The 19,057-nt window shown below is 35.5% G+C and overlaps 1 protein-coding gene and 1 long non-coding RNA gene across 3 annotated transcripts; both read left to right on the forward strand.

The window, feature by feature from the left end:
• The first annotated feature begins 957 nt into the window (after nt 1–957).
• Nucleotides 958–13,298, forward strand: LOC112018258 (protein ecdysoneless homolog). 2 transcript variants are annotated; one of them, XM_024050779.2, is made up of 7 exons: nt 958–1,155; nt 4,156–4,210; nt 8,455–9,694; nt 9,899–10,231; nt 11,050–11,183; nt 11,884–12,050; nt 12,505–13,298. In XM_024050779.2, exons 3-7 carry the CDS (start codon nt 8,529–8,531, stop codon nt 12,685–12,687), a joined length of 1,983 nt encoding a protein of 660 aa, XP_023906547.2. In that variant the 5' UTR covers nt 958–1,155; nt 4,156–4,210; nt 8,455–8,528; the 3' UTR covers nt 12,688–13,298. The 2 variants fall into 2 exon arrangements, with proteins under 2 accessions (XP_023906547.2, XP_023906551.2); XM_024050783.2 differs by lacking the exon at nt 4,156–4,210.
• A 459-nt stretch (nt 13,299–13,757) lies between these two features.
• Nucleotides 13,758–15,224, forward strand: LOC136062126 (uncharacterized). The gene is made up of 2 exons (XR_010623955.1): nt 13,758–14,094; nt 14,630–15,224. It is a non-coding gene; the product is annotated as an uncharacterized LOC136062126 (long non-coding RNA).
• The last annotated feature ends 3,833 nt before the right edge of the window (nt 15,225–19,057 follow it).

Raw genomic sequence — 19,057 nt, forward strand, 5'->3', positions numbered from 1 at the left:
TCAGGTAACTCTCCTTACAAAGGTTGGGTTAAGCTTTCTTTTTCATTTTTATTCTTTTTCTAAGGCCCAAAACTTGCCCATTCATGGGTTTGGGCCTCTTCTTACTCATTTTAAGTGGGCTTTGGCTAGCGGATTGGGGCTTTGCTTATCTTTAAGGGCTCCTTTAGTTTTAGATTTCAATATTTGTGATATTTTGGATCTCAACAGAAGATAAGATTGAATCTAATGATAGGGAAAGATGAGTTTTATGTTATGTTTGGAAGTTTGGAGGGAGAGGAAAGTAGAGGGGAGGAGAGTAGTAGGAAAGAGAGTAGAGGAGAATGGTTATCGTTCACCGTATTTGGATATTTTTAAAATTAAGTAAAGGGAAAGAAAATAATTAGCATTTTTATAATTTGTAATTTTGTTAATGTAGTAAAGGTAAATTTGGTAATTCATTTGGTTAAGTATTTTTATACTCTGCTCTCCCTCCAAATCTCTCCAATTTGGAGAATTAAAAATAAGGGGTTTAAAGTAATTAGAACCCCTCAAAATCCCTCCCCTTCCTTCCTTAAAATACAACAAAATAAGGTAATTTAACTTACTCTCCCCTCCTCTACTCTACTCCCCCTTCATCCAAATAAGTTATTAGTTTTTTTTAGTCTAATGGGGTTTGCCTAAAAGTGTGTTTGAATATTGCTTATTTTGCTAAAACTAAAAAATTATTGTTGAAAATACTGTAAACAAAAGTAAAAATTAATTAAAATAGTATTGGAGAACTTATAAATAGTGAAATTTCATCCTAACCCAGACGCATAGTAAGATGGAGAAATTTCATTCACAGCCTGAACACGTGTCACTTTAAAGTATGCAGCAGCAGCAGCTCAGCTCCAGCCACTCTGTTTGCAGCGTCCACAACCGACAACCGTCATGTAGAAAAAAATAAAATATTGTAGTAAGTAAACGACAGCGTTCCACAGAGAGATTTAAAAAAAAACCCCAACATTCGCGAAAGCGATAGAAGAAGCCAGTAGCCTCTTTCTTTTTCTTCCACCGACTCTACCTTCTCTGCTTCTCTGCTCTCTCTCTCTCTCTCCCTCTGAATCTCGCCGTCGCCGTCGCCGGTTCCACCGCCGCTTTAAACCTGTCGAAGATGCACTGTCCCTTGCCCTTTGTGTAAGTCTCTTTCAAAAATTGGCTCTCTCTCTCTCTCTCTCTCTCTCTCTATGTAATTCTTTGTGCATGGGTTCTTGTATATGTATTTTCTTTATTGTGCAGCTCAGGTGTTTGATGATTTGCTTCTTTGATCTTTTCCTCTTTTTGGCTTTTGGGTTCTGTAGAAATTACCTTTTGTGTGAGTTTGATTAGTATATATTTATTTATTTTTTAGTTTTCAAATTTTGCTAGTTTGTTGCGAATTAATTGAATGGAAATTTTTTATGCTAAACCCATCTGAGAATTTTATCATGTGATTGATGACTGAACTCAAATAGGCTTGCTATTGCTATTGGAATGTAATGTCATATTAGTGCTGATGATTCTGAAAGTGAATAGAGGCTTGGAGGCTTAGCATTTTGTTTCATTGAAAGCTGTTAGAGGAAGTTTTAGCAAATAAATTTTGCTTAAATGCCCTTTAATTAGTGGCTGTTCTTGTTTATTAGTATGAAGATGTTTTGGTTTTGGAGGATTCATTATCTTCATTGGCAACAGTTAGTCTTGTCATTCTGGGTTACGAGAGTAACACAATATGTTCACGGCAAATTGTAGCAAAGGATGCCATTTAGAGTGGATAGGTCTTTTTTTTTTTTTTTGGTAATCCCTTGGTTCGGTGGTGGGTAGATCCAATGTATGTTATATTTGACCTTTAATTTTTTTTTTTCATAGGTAAATTTATTCGCAATTGAATGACCTATTTTGATTGTTAATCTTTTAAGGTGAGCCATGTTTGTAACCGAGGGGATTGATGAATTTGAACAAACAGTTTCAAATGAAAGAACTAGGGGTAGGACTTCTGAAGTGTGGAATGATTTTGAAATATTACCTTTACATGATGATGGCCATTGAAGAGTCAAGTGTAGAAAATGTACTAACTTTTGTGGCAGATAGTGAGAATGGGACTAGTAATTTACACTGTCATGTTAAGAAATGTCACCAAGATATTGGTACTGTCCTGGTTTTGGGCTTTTTCCTTCTAGTACTTTAATTTAAAGTTTTGGTCTTTCTATTTTGTCTGTGTTACAGTATTTTTGGACACCTTGAAGTTTTTGGAAGGAGCTTGATTATGTCAAGCAGCTGTGAATAGAACTGTGGTGATTGAGGATGTTGGCATTACTGTTTGCTGCTTTATTTTGACTAGAATACTTTGCTTGGTTCTGTGCTAGTTATGTTCTGTTTTGTGTTATTAAAACATATGCTTTTGTCCAAAATTTTTGTCTTTAGGTCCTGAAAATCCCCATGCTTGGTGCTGATTCCTTACCACTGTAGATGACAATTTCTAAATTCTTTTTTTCTGTTTCATTGCTTAGTGCTCATTCCAAGAAACCCTTGATGCTGATTCTAAGGTTCTATTTATTTGTGATCTTCTCTCTTTTTTTTTTTCTTTTTTATTCAACCCTTGAGAGCTGATTGTCCTCGATCAAAGTGCTAGGCCTTTTTGTATCCATGTGCTTAGTGGCCTGGTGCCCCTCTATGGCTCTATGTTCGTTGTATTACTTCTGTTTCTGTTTTGACTTGCATGTGGGAGAGGCAATTAGATAGGTCCCCATTTTTGTTATTTATTGTGTATAATAAGCGTTTATACTTGTCTACTTGTTGCTTCAGCTGTTGCTACTCTCTTGGGTCAATGCCACCAAAAGCTACCTACCACCACCATGATATATAATGGTGGTCCTTTGGCCTAGAAAAATTATCTTTTGTAGTGATAACTATCAGGTTTTTACTTGCTGCATAAGGTGTCACTACTGTGATCCAAAGTGGTCTGGGAAATTTTTTTGGCATTTAAGCAAAGCATACCAAAGCTCGCCAAACTTTAAAATTGAGTCCTTTCTGTGAAGTTTAATGCATGAATGCCCTTTCTAGAGTTTGCTGGTGGATTTCTTTAGGTTAGATTTTGTTCAACCAACTATCTGGTGAAGAAAAGGAACAGATGAACATTATATCTGGCTAAAATACCATCTAATAATTTGCAATCATGCCAGTTCTTTAATTATATGTAATATACTGGCCTAGAAGTTCGGTTGAGGGCATGTCTATTTCTATTAACTACATAAAAAAAGTGAATAGCCTTAGGAATAGTGCTTTTGGTTTGGTCAAGTTCTAGTATTTTAGTGAGTCTAAACAGTGCGTTTCATTTTCATCTGAAGAGACAAATGCAGGTCCACAAGCACAACGCACACACAGAGAGAGAGAGAGAGAGAGAGAGAGAGAGAGAGAGGACTTCTCTGCATAGCAGAGAGTGGGTGAGTCAGTAAAGGAACAACATAGTCGATGAGGGGTGAAAGAGGATGGAAATGACAAGTATGGGCATCTTCTTGGTTTTGTATGTCAGGTCAAGAGAAGTCAGGCAGAAACAGATCAAAAGGTGAGATAGAAAAAAAAAAATCTAAGATTTAGAGGAAGTGTAATTCAGGTATTTATGTGTTAGAATTATTATTTGGGTTTTGAGATTTTGATTTGCCATATTTTTAAATGGAAAATCAAATAACCTAGGCTCTTAATCAACAAAAGCGCACTCTCTGTTTCCATTTGGGTAAAAAAACCCAGCATTTGGGGGAGCAAAAAAAGCCTTTAAAACCCAGCCACACTTACTTTATCAAAACTCACCTTTTCACAAAGGCAAAAGGCCGAGTTTTCAGCGAGAAACTCAGCAATGTCCACAATTATCAACTCAAAGATATTGAGTTCTGATATAAACCCAAAGATATTGAATTCTAATATGAATGTAGAAATTTGACACATGAGAATATGTTTGTACAGAACAAATTTGATGCAATATTTGAAACTCATGTCTATGCTTATGAAATTATAGGTTTTCTTGTCTTCACTTAATTTGAGTGGTTGGTTAGAGATTCAAGTATAGTAAATTATGTGGGTGATAAATTATGTCTAATTTAGTGTTTTTATTGAGTTGACTAGATGAGTTTATGAGTTTATGCTGAGGTCATTGTATTATTGCAGAATTTGAGCAGCAAAAATACCTAAAGGTGCAATTCGCTTAGGGTGGGTGGTCAAGGTAACTTTTTCATAGATATCTTTTGATAAATTTCACTTTTGATGATGGGAGAAATATTATTAAGAATTATACAATATGCATGTCCATTCATAAATTTTGTTTAGTCTGTTTCCACCCTATTTTGGTTTCAGAGTTTTGTAACTAAGAATTTGGCACAATAACTTTTGGATTAAGAATTTATAAATTGAATTTAATAGGCTAACCAGCTAATAAAGCTTAAACTGTATGCCAGTAATTCAGCTATCATAGTGCAATAAGAAGTTACTCCTTGATGCAATGACTTTAGCATGTATTATAAATAACTTTAATGTTGTTACGCTTGCTAGCTGTTCCCTTTGTACAGTTTCATGTATTATAAATAAGGGTTGGATATAAAGATCAATTATATTTTCGCCATGATCAAGGAAAGAAATATTATTTCTATGTATGCATTTGCAGGCTGCTTTCTTTGGGCATGGGTTCATGTATCATAAATAATAATGATTTGAGTGATACTAATTCAAATTTTGGCTTTTCCTTCAAAAGACTTATATATTGAATTAATTAGTGTAGACATAAATGCTAGAGCTTGGTTAGGGCCTTGAATGATAAATTCTGAGTTTAAAATAATTTTTTTTTTTTACATGGTTAATCTTAGTTTGTTAAGTTTAGATATTTGAAGCTGTTGTATTGCGTTTGTTGTTGTTGTTGTTGTTGTTGTAGTTTTCATGTTCGTTGTCCTTGGATATACTCATTTTGTTATCTTGTTCTTTTTTATTCCTTTTCTTGCTTAAAAGGGTGTTCATCAAAAACTAAGCTAAACATTGTAGGTAGACGCATCAATTGTAACATAAAAAAGAAAGTATAACAAAATTTTTATTGTGAATGGTTGAAGACTTGTAGGTATTTGATGAAGGGCATCAATTGTAGCATATGGCATCATTTATTTCAAAATTTTAATTCAGTTGCTTATGGTTGTAAACTTGGAAGATAATGTTTGTTATTATTCTTAGAACTTATTAGCCTTTAGTAAATAAGTTCTAACTATTAGAAATCATAGTAATATAGATATTCATTGGTTCAATAGCTATTTTAAATTTGCGTGCAATCAAAATTGTTATATTAATGAGATTAGCATTTTATGAAATATATTTTTTAGTACTTGGTTTTATGCTTCTTCAAATAAAAGCTCTATTTTAATTTTTTTCACTACAGGGGTTGCATGTGCCTCCTTAACTAGTAATGGAAAATAAGTCTATAAATGCAGAAGCTATACTAAACCAAAATCAGGAAAAAGAGAACTAAATGGATAACAGTGATTCATTTGTTTCCTCAATAACAGTGATCTTAATAAACAAATTGTAACGTACATGAAAAGAAAAGGAAAAAAAAATTGCCTTATTGATCTACCCATTAGGAAAAGAAAAAAATGCTATTCGTCACTAATCAAGTGTTATTGTTTGGGGATATTTTGGTAATTTTTGACATTTTAGTGTTTTTTGGGTAATTTTGGACATTCTAGTGGCATATTGGTAATTTTGGAGGTCAAGAGGGTATTTGGGTCATTTTGGTAGTTACTAGAGGCATTTGGGTTAGGTTAAATGGGTGGGTTATTAAATTAAATGAGTTTGGTGCGTAATGAGTATTTAATTTATATATAAACGGTTATAAACGAATCTTACCAACTACCCTGGTTTATTCCGAAATACCAACCTACAGTTGAACCTTCGCTCCAATACCCAATTGGACTTGATCTTGTAGTAGCTTTCTTTCCCTTGATGCACAAACCTTCAATTTGTGACTAACTCCTTTGTACGGATCCTAGTACGTAACCAACTCCAGCAACTTGAATGGTTGTTGTTGGCTACAAAGTTCTTTATTTCATCAACAATGAAAATCAAGAAACACTTGGTTACAAAACCTAATGGCGTACAAAACGCAGTAGCTTCTTATAGAGGAAAATAAGTCTCTTGGTCTCTGTATCAGTATATGACGACTATTAAAATAAGTCTTATATATGTCTAGGGTTGTGAGAAAAGAAATCCTACACATGCACATAAGCTTGGGCCGGATTTCGGATTTGGAAATTTTGATATCGTAATTCTTGATAGATCGAGCTGGTGTCGAGCTATCTATTGAGCTTCGAATTAAGTCTCGATAGCAGGCGGGAATCTGAATGTATTTCCACGCTCCGGGCACCAAGCTTCAATGCAGTTCTCAATCCGGCGAGCAGGGCCTCATATTCGGCCTCATTGTTGGAGGCTTTAAACCCCAGCCTAAAAGAGTGCTCCAGCCGTAGCCCTTCGGGAGAGAATATGACTATACCGGCACCGGCTCAGACAAAGTCGGCCAGGACCTGCCCTTTCACCGCATGTCGTGGTCGGTACCGTATGTCAAAGGACCCTAGCCTTGTTCCCCACTTGGCTATGCGTCCTGTGAAGTCAGATCTTCTCAAAAGTGCTTGTAAAGGATACTCGGTTAACACATAGACAGTATGGGCTTGGAAGTAGTGCGGCAGCTTTCTTGTGGCATGGATCAGGGCCAAAACCAACTTCTCCAGAGGCAAATACCTCTTCTCAGCGTCGACCAGGGTCTTGCTGATATAGTACATAGGTTGCTGGATCCCCCCATCCTTCAACAGCACGGCACTCACAGCATGATCGGACACTGCCAAGTACATGAATAAATCTTCGCCCGGCTCGGGCGCGGCCAGCATGGGTGCCCTGGCCAAGTACTCCTTCAAGTCCCGAAAGGCCTTGTTGCATTCTTCGCTCCATAAAAACCCTGTCCACTTCTTCAAAAGCTGATAAAATGGGCGGCAACGATCCGCAAACTTGGAGACGAACCGGTTAAGTGCGGCCAGCATCCCGGTTAAAACCTGTACCTCCTTTGGATTGCTCGGTGGTTTCAGTCTCTTTATTGCTTCGATTTGATCGGGATTGACCTCTATTCCCCGGCTCGTGATCAGGTATCCTAGAAATTTTTCAGCCCCCACTCCGAACGCGCACTTCTCGGCGTTAAGGCGCAGCTTGTGTCGCCTTAGTGTTTCGAACACTTCCTGGAGATCGCCCGTGTGTTGTTCCTCCTGTTTGCTTTTTACCACCATATCCTATCTGTCGAGAATTAATAAGCAGCATTTCTTCACTTGTTTCTTTGACCAATCTTCATGTCTTTAATACTTGACTTGAACAACATGTTTCTTGAAGTACTAAACTCATCTTAGATCTACCCAATTACAAGTGAAGTGTATTTTGTCAAAGGATTAGCCAATTACAAAAAATATGACCCTAACATCTTTCTCTGTTTGCTTGTTGAGGAATTGGTTTTATTTACTAGCTTTAGGCTTTGTTTAGTTACTGAGATGATTTAGGAAATGAAGAATATATTCTCTTCTTGAGTTACTTGTATTTGTTTTTAAGTATAGAGTGTTCACCAACGTGAACACGATATACTTTTTATGCAATAAATCCTTGATTACCTATATATATATATATAAAAGGAAATGAAGAATATAGAATTTGTTTGAGTTTCCCCCTTCCCTTGCTGTTCAATTTTTACACATTGAATATTTGGACTTAATAATTTAGCTAAAAAATTGAGCACGGCCATGTTTATTTCATATCTTTGAAGAAATGCGTGGTTTATAATTTAAATTCCCGGAGACAAAAATCAATTTAAATATGGAAGGATTTTTACAAAAATTGTTTATTTACTTTATAGCTGAATTTTCAATGATTTTATTTATGTCTGCTGGATAGAAGTGATACAATGTGATAGATAAGCAAAATAGATTTCATTTATGCAATCTGGGATTGTTTGAGTTTTATCTAACATTACATTCACCATGCTTATGTTGTTAAGTACTTTCTGAATGCAAATATGTATTAGTAATTGCAGTGGCAGGTACATTTTCCCTCTCAATTGATCTCATATTTTTTGTGATCTTAGTTCAGTATTTGTGATTTTTCCCCTTTTGTGGCCACTACTTAAATATATTTTATTTTGTTGAATTAGTGTGTGTTTTGTCTGAATGTGATCTTTAGCACAAACTGATTATAAACCATGATTGATATGCTTTCATTGTGATTTGCTTCAACTATATGCGGTATGCTTGCTGCTCATGAGTTTTTATTTGTATTTTATTTTTGTGTGCGTGTCTTTGATTCTTTATTTGATTCTGAAATTTAGTACATTGCACCTAGACTTTGGGGTTTTAGTTGTATCATTTGGAAAAGATCCTTATTTATATCATTTGTGATTCATAGGGACATCAATCCAGAAGAAGAAATAACTAGTAGCAACCTGTACAAAGAACTAAGTAATCTGTGAGCCAGAGACCATGGCTGGAGTTCCTGAATCCGACCTTTCATTCTCAGACATATTCTCCCAAAAGAACTTGAGGCTTCCAGATGACACCGTTTTCTATGCCCTATTCCCTGACTTAACTCTAAATTCCAATCCCACCCCTACCTCTGAACCTTCACTCTCCTCCCCTCTCCAATCCCTCCACCTCCAAATCCTCCAAACCCTATCTCCCTTCACAACTGACTACCTATGGCAGCATGAGTCCTTCACTCTCTCCCTCTCTTCCCTCCCTAAACCCTCATGCCTCTGCTCCTCCCATCTCCCTCACCTCCATGGCAAGCTCCGCTTTGGTGACAATCTTGATGATGAGTGGTTCACCGTCTTCCTCCTCTTCAAAATCTCTACCACCTTCCCTTCCCTCTCTATTCGAGTATGGGACACTGACGGTGAGTTTCTTCTCATTGAAGCCGCTTTCCACCTCCCACGCTGGCTCAACCCTGAGAACAGTCTCAACCGTGTCTTCATTCGCCAAGGTCATATCCATATCATACCCAAAGACCGCCTTTCGAGCCCTAACTTATCCGATTCGTTGAGATTCATCATCAATCACAGTGAGGAATCGCGAGCATCAGAGTCGATTCAGTCTGCAGTGAAGAAACGGATATTGGATTATCCCGAGAGAGCTCAAAGGAATATGCATCAAGTTAGGGTTAGGGTTCCGGTGTTGGTGGCACAAGTATTGAAACACGAGCCTTGCTTGATTTCGTTGGCGGTGGAGGGTTTCTATGATCGAGACATCGATTCCATGAAGTACGCGGCAAAAATGGAAAAGTTCTTACCTAAAGGGAGAGAGGAAGAGTTGGTTTGTGTGGCAGTGAAGATGTCAAGGGCAATGTATGCACAATTGGTTCAACAGGTCTTTCAGGCGCCAAAGAATTATCCAATGCCAAATAGGAGTGATAAAGTGGCATATGGAGAGGCCGAATTGGGACTGAAAATCACATGCGGGTTAGAGATGATGTACCAGCTAAGAAAGCGAGAGGGTTTGGAAGGGAAGGGATGCACTTGGGAGGCCTATAAGGAGAGTTTGGAGAGGAGTGGATACTTTCAAGGACTGCTTCCAGGGTCCAAAGAGTACCAGAGGTTAATGCACAATGCCGAAGAGTATTACCGGAACAGTTCTTTGTTTTCAAGGACCAGGTATATAATTGTCATCAAGATATATTCAAAATCATAATGCTTCACGTACATAATGTTTTCAAATATTCTGCACATGTTTCAGTGTTTTTTATGTGGACCTATACATAGGAGTGATAAATATTTTCTTTTTCATCAAATTGTTCACTGTAAGGTTTTTATTTTTACCATTAGTGACTATTGCAAATGTATAAATTTTTGTCACAGTGAAATGTTGAGTGCTCCAGTGAAACGAATTGATGAGATTCTTGCTTTACCACACTCACCTGATGAATTTAGTGGTCAGGAAGTTCCTCCTTCTGATGATGATTCCTGGCTTTACAATGGAGAGGACGAGTTAAACTCTGCACTTCTTGAGAGACAAAAGGAGATGGACCTCTATAATTCAAAACATAAAAAGAAACAGAATGGCCAGGATGATACGGGTCCTTCGTCCAGTTCTAATGTTGATGAGGTTGGTCTTGGTGATATAGCTAAGACCATGCAGGATTTTGTCCATAAGGTGTCAAGCTACAAGGGAGCTGAGGTTCCTGAAAACAGGTTAGTGTACCTTTGTATGTGTGTGTGTATTTATGTGGTATACCTTTGTATTCATCTCATTCATTCATAAATTTATTCGCACATTTTACATTTTAGTTCTCATAAATGTGCATGCCGATGTGCATACATTTTCATAGGCATCCTGGCTGTTTTATTTTGGTGGGTGGTGGGGGAGGAGGAATAGTTGTAAATATAAAAGATTCAGCCATGGGTGCATAATTCAACTCCTTTCCTTTCTTTACTGTATGCACACATGAATTCAGGTTAAATAACACTTACTAATCTGCATATCAATTAGTTAGCTGTGATTTTTTCATTCTTCTAGCTAATCTCGTTGCTTTTGACATGGTTATTTTCCCAATTTTCCCACTGAAGCCTCTGCCAATTTTAATTTTCGGTTTGAAGCCCATGCAATTCCTTGTATGCTCAAGCTCAACCTTGCAGATGTGGTTTTGAGTGAGCTGATCTGGGTTCTTTTTTGTCTTCCCACTGTCCTAAGTTGAACATTCTTGAGTTAGGAAACATTACTCTGCACTTTTTGTGTTGAATGAAATATTTGGAGTAGGTTCTACTTAGCTTAACCAGTAAAGTGTCATGTCGTCAAATAGGGACTTGAGTTTGAATCCAGCCCAATTACAAAAGAAACTAATTGGAGTCTTGGCTTAATGATAAAGAGAAATCACTATAAAGCGGATGTCATAAAGTCCAATTCTGTGGGTTTTTTATTTTTATTTTTAAAAAGAGTGAAATATTTGAAGGATAGAGACTTCAATTTTACCAATTGAATTTAAACGTGTTTTGTTAACTGTCTCTTGAAGGAACCTAAAAGAAGTGGACCTTGATGTTGACCGTTTCATTAAAGACATGGAGTCAGTAATGAAGCGTCAAGGTTTTGAAGATGTGGGCAGTAATGTTGATATAGAAGATGGTTCGTCATCGGACTTTGATTTGGGTAAGTCATACACAATCTTTATTCACTAGACAGATTTTTGTTGTATAAATTGTTTATATTAATGATTTTCATGATAGCCAGTAAAACTTTTGTCTTCTCTCTTTGTTTGTCGGTTCTTTATGATTTACTTGTATACATTATTTTTTACAATAATTCTCTTCTGAAGAACATAATTTTTTTTTTTAATAATATTTGTTACTTGGCTTATTGAATCTGCTTGACCTCTCTTTTCACCCCTTCTTCTTTGTGTGCGTGTCTATGTTTTGGATTATGTGCCAATTACATAAAGTAAATAAATGTAACAATTCCTAGACATTAATTGATTAGGCCTTAGGCCCAACTAATAGCAGGCTCCATCCATAAGGCCATTGGTTGGACCGTCTTTTTTTTGCATCTATGTAATTGGAGGCATTTATCTTGTGTCCAAACCATGGAAACTCTTCCTCTCATAATGCACAGTAATAAATGGAGGGTCAGGTCATGGATTCAAAACTTGTTGGGTGCTTATGTAACTTGACAACAAAAGAAAATATTTGTTGAAAATTTGCTCACCATAAGTGACTGATGCCTCTAATCTAGTATGCAAACATAAGCCAAGTTTTTTACTCAACATTTGAGCAGGTCATTAAATTATGAAAGGTTCACATTTCATTTCTGTTTTGTTGGGGGGTGCTTATGATTACATTGATGATATTTATAGATGAGTCTGAAGATGAGAGTGATATAGCGGAACCTCCTGAGGATAATGAGGAAGAAAAGGATACTTTCATGCATTCCTATTCTGATGCTATGAATGAAGAGTTGAAGCCCACCAGCATTGCAAAAAGTTTTGTTCGTGCTAATGAGCAAGCAACAAAGAAGGATGAGGTACATTTCTCATTCTTGCTATGAAGAGAGTATACTACTGAGTTTTTTCTATCATAAATAGTCTTTCTACCTTTTCAAACTGTTTTCATGGCCTATTTGGGAGAAAAATATGATACCTTTTTTTTGGAAGGTCCTTTGTGTGTTAAGAATATTGTATTGATTTTGATCTGGGCAGTTTTCTTTTCCTGGTAATTTACTTTCCTGTGGCAAAGATGTGGTGGAAATAATTTAGAATCTAATTATTTCCATCAATTGGTTGTACATGAACCAATAAATTCAACTTGTTTAATTATTGGTTGAAGCAAAAACATTTCGATAATTTCTGTAATAAGTGTCCGGTTTGCTTAGATATGCACTATTCTATTTATGCTTGCATGTGAGTTTCCCTTCTTGTTCTTATTTCAATTTCTGTTCTGCTCAAATGATGAATTTGATTTAATGTTAATGCATGCAGGGAACATCAAATGCCACAGAAGATATGGATGAGGATTTCACTCCTGTGGATGTAGATGTGAACCTTGTAAAGAGCTTTCTTGATTCCTTTTCTTCCCAACAAGGGCTTCCCGGACCTGCTTCCAATTTGCTTGGGCTCATGGGTGTACAGCTCCCACATGATGACAAGAAGAAGGGCAAATGATTCTATGTGGATGGATCCTTTCTAGTTTTGTATCTATACTATCTACTTTCGAACATAGTTCATGATTACATATGCTTTAGCAAATTAAACCCTTAAAGTTTGGTGGTATTTGGATTTTACACCTTGAAATTTCATAATTTGAATTTCACCCGCTAAAGTTTAGGAGTGTTTGGATTTTATATCCCAACGTTTCAGAATTTGGATTTTATCTTCTAAATTTTAGAGGTTTTTAGATTTTATTCCTTAAAGTTTGGAAGTGTTTGGATTTTATACCCTAAAGTTTCAAAATTTGTGAGTATAAAATTCAAATACTTCCAAATTTTAGGGAGTAAAATTTAAATTTTGAAATTTTAGGGTGTTAAATTCAAACACTCTCAAATTTCAAGGGCGTAATTTGCAATTTACCTTAAATGTTTTGTATGCATCCAAGCTTGTACATGACTATTTGATAAGAGTATTTATCACGCCAATGGCCCTTGACTATTGGCTCCTCTACCTGTGTGGTGGATAAATCTTTGGGGATTGATACTTATAGAATTTTCTTCTATGTAAAGTAATTTTTAGATATTCATTGATTTAATTTATTAAAGTAATGGTCTTATTAACAAGTACTTTAAGAGTATAGAATTTTTTTTTTTTTTTTTGAGAAACCTAATAGTATAGACTTAAGAATTATAAATATATAATTATGAGTTGTAATATATATTTTTAAAAGAAAAATACACTCGTCAATAATTTATTATTGATTTTTGTTTGAAATAAAAAGATAGGAGTCAAGAATTTTGTTTGTAATAATTTATTATTAAATTATTTATTTATTTATTTAAAATTTATTAATCTTACTTTTTGAAATGCAAAATTAATATCACTCTATACAAGATGGGTTCATATGATACATGTTAAATTATCATTAAATTATCAATCAGTGTGATAGCTGATAACTTATAATAATTGGTAAAGTAAAAAAAAAAATGAAAAAAAGAAGACTATTCATCCCTACGTGTGTTACAGTTTGTACCGTGGGTAATAGGGTGAGTAACGGTTTTAGTCTTGCGGAAGTTGGTGTTAGTGCGTGGAGCCGTGGGCCATGTGGCTGTGTGTGCTGCTATGTGCAGTGTGTTGTCAGCTATGCGAGTAGTGTTTAGGGATGTGAACCATGTGCATGTCGGCTGTGCAGTGTACCGATTAAAGAAAATTGAAATATTGAGTAAAAAGGCTACATTTATGATTTATCACAAACCATTACTCTCATTTCATGTCTTCCATTTCGGGGAGAGAGAGAGAGAGAGAGGTTACCTCAGATGAAGCTCAAGCCTCAAGCTGCTATGCCCACACGCAGCACACCGTCCACCATTGTGAAACTCTTGCAAAGAATGAAAGAATACTTATAAAAAAAGATAAAGAAAGGTGAGAATTTAGATGGAGAGACAAAGAGATGAAAGACTTTTTCTTTTGTTTTTTGTCTTTGGTTTTAGAAATTTATAATTTCTATTTTAACATATTTCAAGATATTTCCGTTGTATTATTATTAATGTATGGTATTAATTTCAAGATATTTCGAGTTCAAGCCTGACTACTCTTCCTAAATGAGAAATTTGATTAGTTTCCATTTTCTATAATCCTATTTGGTCCAAAAATTTCCCCACACATTCTTATCTGTTCTGGGTTTAGATATATGTAAAAGATAGAGCTAGAATTTGGTTTATGTATATATTAATTGAAACAGGGGACAATGGAAAAGCTAAGTAAATTATATTCACTTTTTCATTAATACTTATGTTGTTGCATGGTAACTTTAGGGAACATAATAATTTGCAGAATTTGTAGTCCCTGCTGTATATTAGTTTATACTTTGGGAAAATTTTTTGACACACTCGTTTGGCAGTATTTATTATTTGGATTTCTTAATTTCTAAGAATTTTCAGTTCTGGTAATGTTTCAGAAATTGAAGGATGCTGAGAGACAATATGCAGCTAGAGAAGCAACTTGTACTGGCTTCGTGTTGGCACAGAAAGTTGGAAGGAACACAATGGGATCCTGAGAACCCGTACATGATTGACTTTAGCAATTTCTGGAAATTTCTTAATTAGAACAATGTCCACTTTATGGAGTACTCAAATTGTGGTCAAACAAAATCAGATTGGGAGTTTTTCTTAATTCTTTTTGGAGGTCATCTTAATGGGTAATGCTTCTTTTCTTGAGGGCTTTGATCGTAGGGTCGTTGGCTTGCAAACTTCTCTATTGTTTAGGTGATTAGAGGAGTTTTTAGTTTTTGAATAATACTACATGTATTTTTACACACTTTTTCACCTACACGTATTTTTAAAAAATACAAATAATGTAATTAGAACAACATTAGCATAGTTTGTATTATTTTACAATGCAGGTTCAAAGTGGAGACTTTCTCAACAAAAAAAAAAAAACAAAAAAACAAAAGAGTTCAAAGTGGGTGTAAGAGCACAAGAAGAAATTGAGAGTATGTAAAAATCATTTTATAAGTAGAAATTGACATTGGCCCCAGTGGTGGGTGTATTTGAGTTTGGTGTGGATTCTTCTAGAGGGTTTATATAATGATTGAACAAAAACATTCCTAGAATGCCTCTAGTGCATGGTTTTTCAAATCTCGATTTGAATTCTATAATTTTACGATTTTACGATCCCACTTGCCCAAAACGATCCGAATCTTTCAAGGGTCTTTGCAATCGTTCAAGATCTGTAGGATCCTACAATTTTGACGATCCCAAACGACTTTAGTTTCTTGTAATCTTCTTTAACTTGATAGAAGACTCAGTTGGACCTAAATGAAAAATAAAATTCCAGTGGATCAAGTTTTTCCACTCTAATGTAGAGAGTGTCAGTTGGACCCAAATAAAAAAAAAAAATCACAATAGAGTGTCATGTTTTGAGGTTTTCGGCCTCCTTAAATGATACTTACAAATGGATATAATGATATATGGTAATTATATCAATGAATGTATAATTTATGTGATTATTTAACATACTAATGTGTATTTTTTTTGTTTTTTTTCTCAAATAATGTAGGATCTTACAATCCATGGTCTGATCCTACGATCCACGATCTCACCTACCTTTCACAATCCTATGTAGGATCCCGATTTTGACAACCTTGCTCTAGTGATGCTTTCGTTATATTTAATCTGTGGTTTGGGCATGACTGCTTCTTGAGTTGCTTGTTTATATGTTAAATATATTTTTTCTAATATAAGTGATGGATTGGCTTACATTTACTTCATGTTTAGGCCATTCAAAACATCTAATTTAGTTCATTTCGATCCACTTTTATCCATTTGATCCACTTCGATGATACTTTGGGAGAAGTTGTTTGTGTAGAAAAATCTACATTAAGACAATTTAAAAAAAAATATTTGAATAATGATTTTTTTTTTAAATTTAAAAAAAAATTGGTTATTTTAAAATTTTGAGGATATGAAATTAAAATTTCCCCTAAAATAAATTATCTAAATAATATAAATATGCACATAATAATAAATTATTTATGTTTAAGTTATTATGTTATCAACACCTACTTCATAGGATTGTGACGTAAGTAAAACATAAAATTTGTACTAGATTTTGTTATACATGTAAGAATCACTACCCCAGTGCAAAAAGCTGAACTAGCTGATGCACCTGCTTTCTCATCTACTAAAATTGTTAAACCATCTGTTAAGACTAGAAAGAAGGGTTCTCCTTTGGATGAAATTCGAAAGGATCCTGATGCTCTATATGCTCTCATCAAGATGATTTCAAAGGAAAAAGAAGCTGCTGATTCAGAAGATGAACGGTCCTCTGAAGCTTCTGTTACAAAAGACCCTTACTACCCTTACAATTAGGAGTGGTTTGGACATGATGAAGAAGATGCTGATGATTTAGCAAAGGATTGATTGCTTGATTCTCCCTATTTGTCTAGCCTGCACAACGGCCAAAATGCTACAAGGTTTCTTACTATTATTTCACACCCCTACCAATGCTATATTGATGATGTTTTCAAATATTCCAAGATTACTTTCCAATGCTATAATGATGATGTTTCCAAGTATTTCAAGACTACTTTCGGCAAGAACTGGACAAGCCTTTTGCTACAGATGTTTTGAAGATAAAAAGCAAAAATTTCACTTTTTATTATTCATTGTACTGTTTACTATTCACTTTTACTGTTCATGGTACTATTCACTCTGAATTTTTGCCTATTTAAAGGGGGTTGTCCCTTAAGTTTAACTCATAATTCAATTCTCCTGAACTCCTTTCTTTTAGAAACCTTAGAGCCTTTCTTTGAGAGAGAGTTCCTTGTTTCCACCTTAGGATTTTCTACTACTATCCCTACAATCTTGTAACTAGAACTAGTTCCAAGTTTTGTAACTATTAACCTGTTCTGTTAAGATCTTGTAACTATTATATCGGGTAGTCCTGTGGTCAGAGTTCACACGTCCCTGATGGGGATTAAGGAACAGCTCTTGTATGATCGGTGCCTTGGCGTGTATAGTGGTGGTATTAGGTTAGATCCTTTGTCGGCATGTGCTCTAAAGGCAGTGCTGATGGCGGCCCAAGTGGGGTGGCGGCGCCTTGAAATGATAGGTATGCCTGCCCACCTAAGCCGCGTCTAACTGTGGTATCAGAGCCACTATTAAGAGAAATACCACTATTAAGTGGAATATTAATATTACTTATACCACTACTAAGTGGATTATTATGGCTTCCTCGACAGAGAGGAGAAACAAGGAAAAAACACCTGCACAGGGCCATTCTTAAGACAAAAGGCTCCCAGTGGAACAACCTTTGGTAATGCATGAATGCACATCTTCTGGGGTAAAACTCAGCGGATCAACATCCCTTCAAGAATTTGTCTTAGCAGAGGTGACTTATTCCAATAGTGATATGGTTATTGCTTTGCAAGAAGTTTTATCCATAAATTTGCAATTTCATAATGGAATTTATAGTGAACTACTAGACTCTATTAAATTTATTCTTGACAACCTTTATGCGGCCTTTACCCTAAATTGCCACACCCTGTTTCAGAAAACCCTCAAAGCACTTGAGATCCACCTTGTTAATCTTACTACACAAAATGAGGCTTATATGAGCCACTATGCTAACCTTGTTTCAAAAAATAACTTTGTTTCAAAAAATAACCTTGTTTTAGAAAACAACTTTGTTTCAAAAAATAACATTGTTTCAGAAAATGAGGCTTTTAGAAGCCATCTTGAAGCCTACATTAGTCAATTCTATGGCAAAGAGGAAACCCATTCAATGAATAAAAAGACTATAATGGGCACTAATTATGCTAGATTGAGTCTTAAAACCCAATTTCTGTTAAGAAGTGCTATTGTCAACTTGCCAACAGATATACAATCTCATATTTTGGAAAGCAAGGCTGTGTTTAAGTCTTTTAACCTATGGTTCAAATATTTCAAAAAACTTGTTACAGCCACTATTCCTGATCCTGATGATTTAGATGAAGGTGACAATGTCTTTATTTAGCTAGACTGGGAAGAACACTTTGGGAGTAGTCTCAAAGTGTATGAAAAGAAACATCCATTTCCTGGCCTTCTAGTCAACTATGAGGATGGTTCAGATGATGATGATAAGGATCCCCACTGGCTTTCCCAAATGTTTGAGTATGGCTTCATCAGGCTCCTTAAGTTGACAAGCCATGATCAAATTAGCTAGTTCCCGCAAATAATTCAAGAAGCTGTTAAAAAGATTACTAGCCCTTATGTTTCTAAAGAGATAACGGCATGAATGTCCAGCCCTCAAAACATCTCGTTCTCATTAATGGTTTCACTCACCAAGGACAATGGTATGAAGGAAATTCTTTCCTTTTCTTCACTTGCAGAATGTTGGAGAAATTATTTCAATAATGAAATTATTGATGTTATCCAAGACCTATGGAGAGATTACCATTTCATAGGAAACATGGATAGAATTTATGTTTTCGGTATTAGGCCTTATGTTTCTACCATACATCATTTAGAAAGATTTGGTCATAATGATGCAAGAAGGTTTCTTACTCTGGGACTACGGATTCTGCAATCAATATGCCATCTATCATGAGCATGAATGTAATGATGACTCCCCAGGGAACTTGTATGATGGTTATCCATCCGATAATCCTTCCACTTATAAATGAATGGCCTCCTCAGGCTACTGCTACTTCTATCACTAATTAGACTCTATAGCTCATTGATAATGCTAAACTGTTACTGTTAAAGCACTATTGTTTTGACAAGAGATTCCCGCCAGTTTGATGATTCCCACTGATAAAGTTCATTCCCCATGTTACTCTTACAGTCAGAAACAATTTGGTCATGTTACTCTTGATCTAGCAGCTGACTAAGGAGTGATTCCCCTA

This window comes from Quercus suber, unplaced genomic scaffold (genome assembly GCF_002906115.3).
Source record: "Quercus suber isolate HL8 unplaced genomic scaffold, Cork oak 2.0 scaffold_383, whole genome shotgun sequence".
Lineage (NCBI taxonomy): Eukaryota > Viridiplantae > Streptophyta > Magnoliopsida > Fagales > Fagaceae > Quercus > Quercus suber.

Coding starts and splice junctions, on each gene's coding strand:
- LOC112018258 (XM_024050779.2), top strand. CDS start 8,529: ATGGCTGGAGTTCCTGAATCCGACCTTTCATTCTCAGACATATTCTCC. Junction 9,695..9,898: donor TCTTTGTTTTCAAGGACCAG/GTATATAATTGT, acceptor TTTTTGTCACAG/TGAAATGTTGAGTGCTCCAG. Junction 11,184..11,883: donor GTCATCGGACTTTGATTTGG/GTAAGTCATACA, acceptor TGATATTTATAG/ATGAGTCTGAAGATGAGAGT.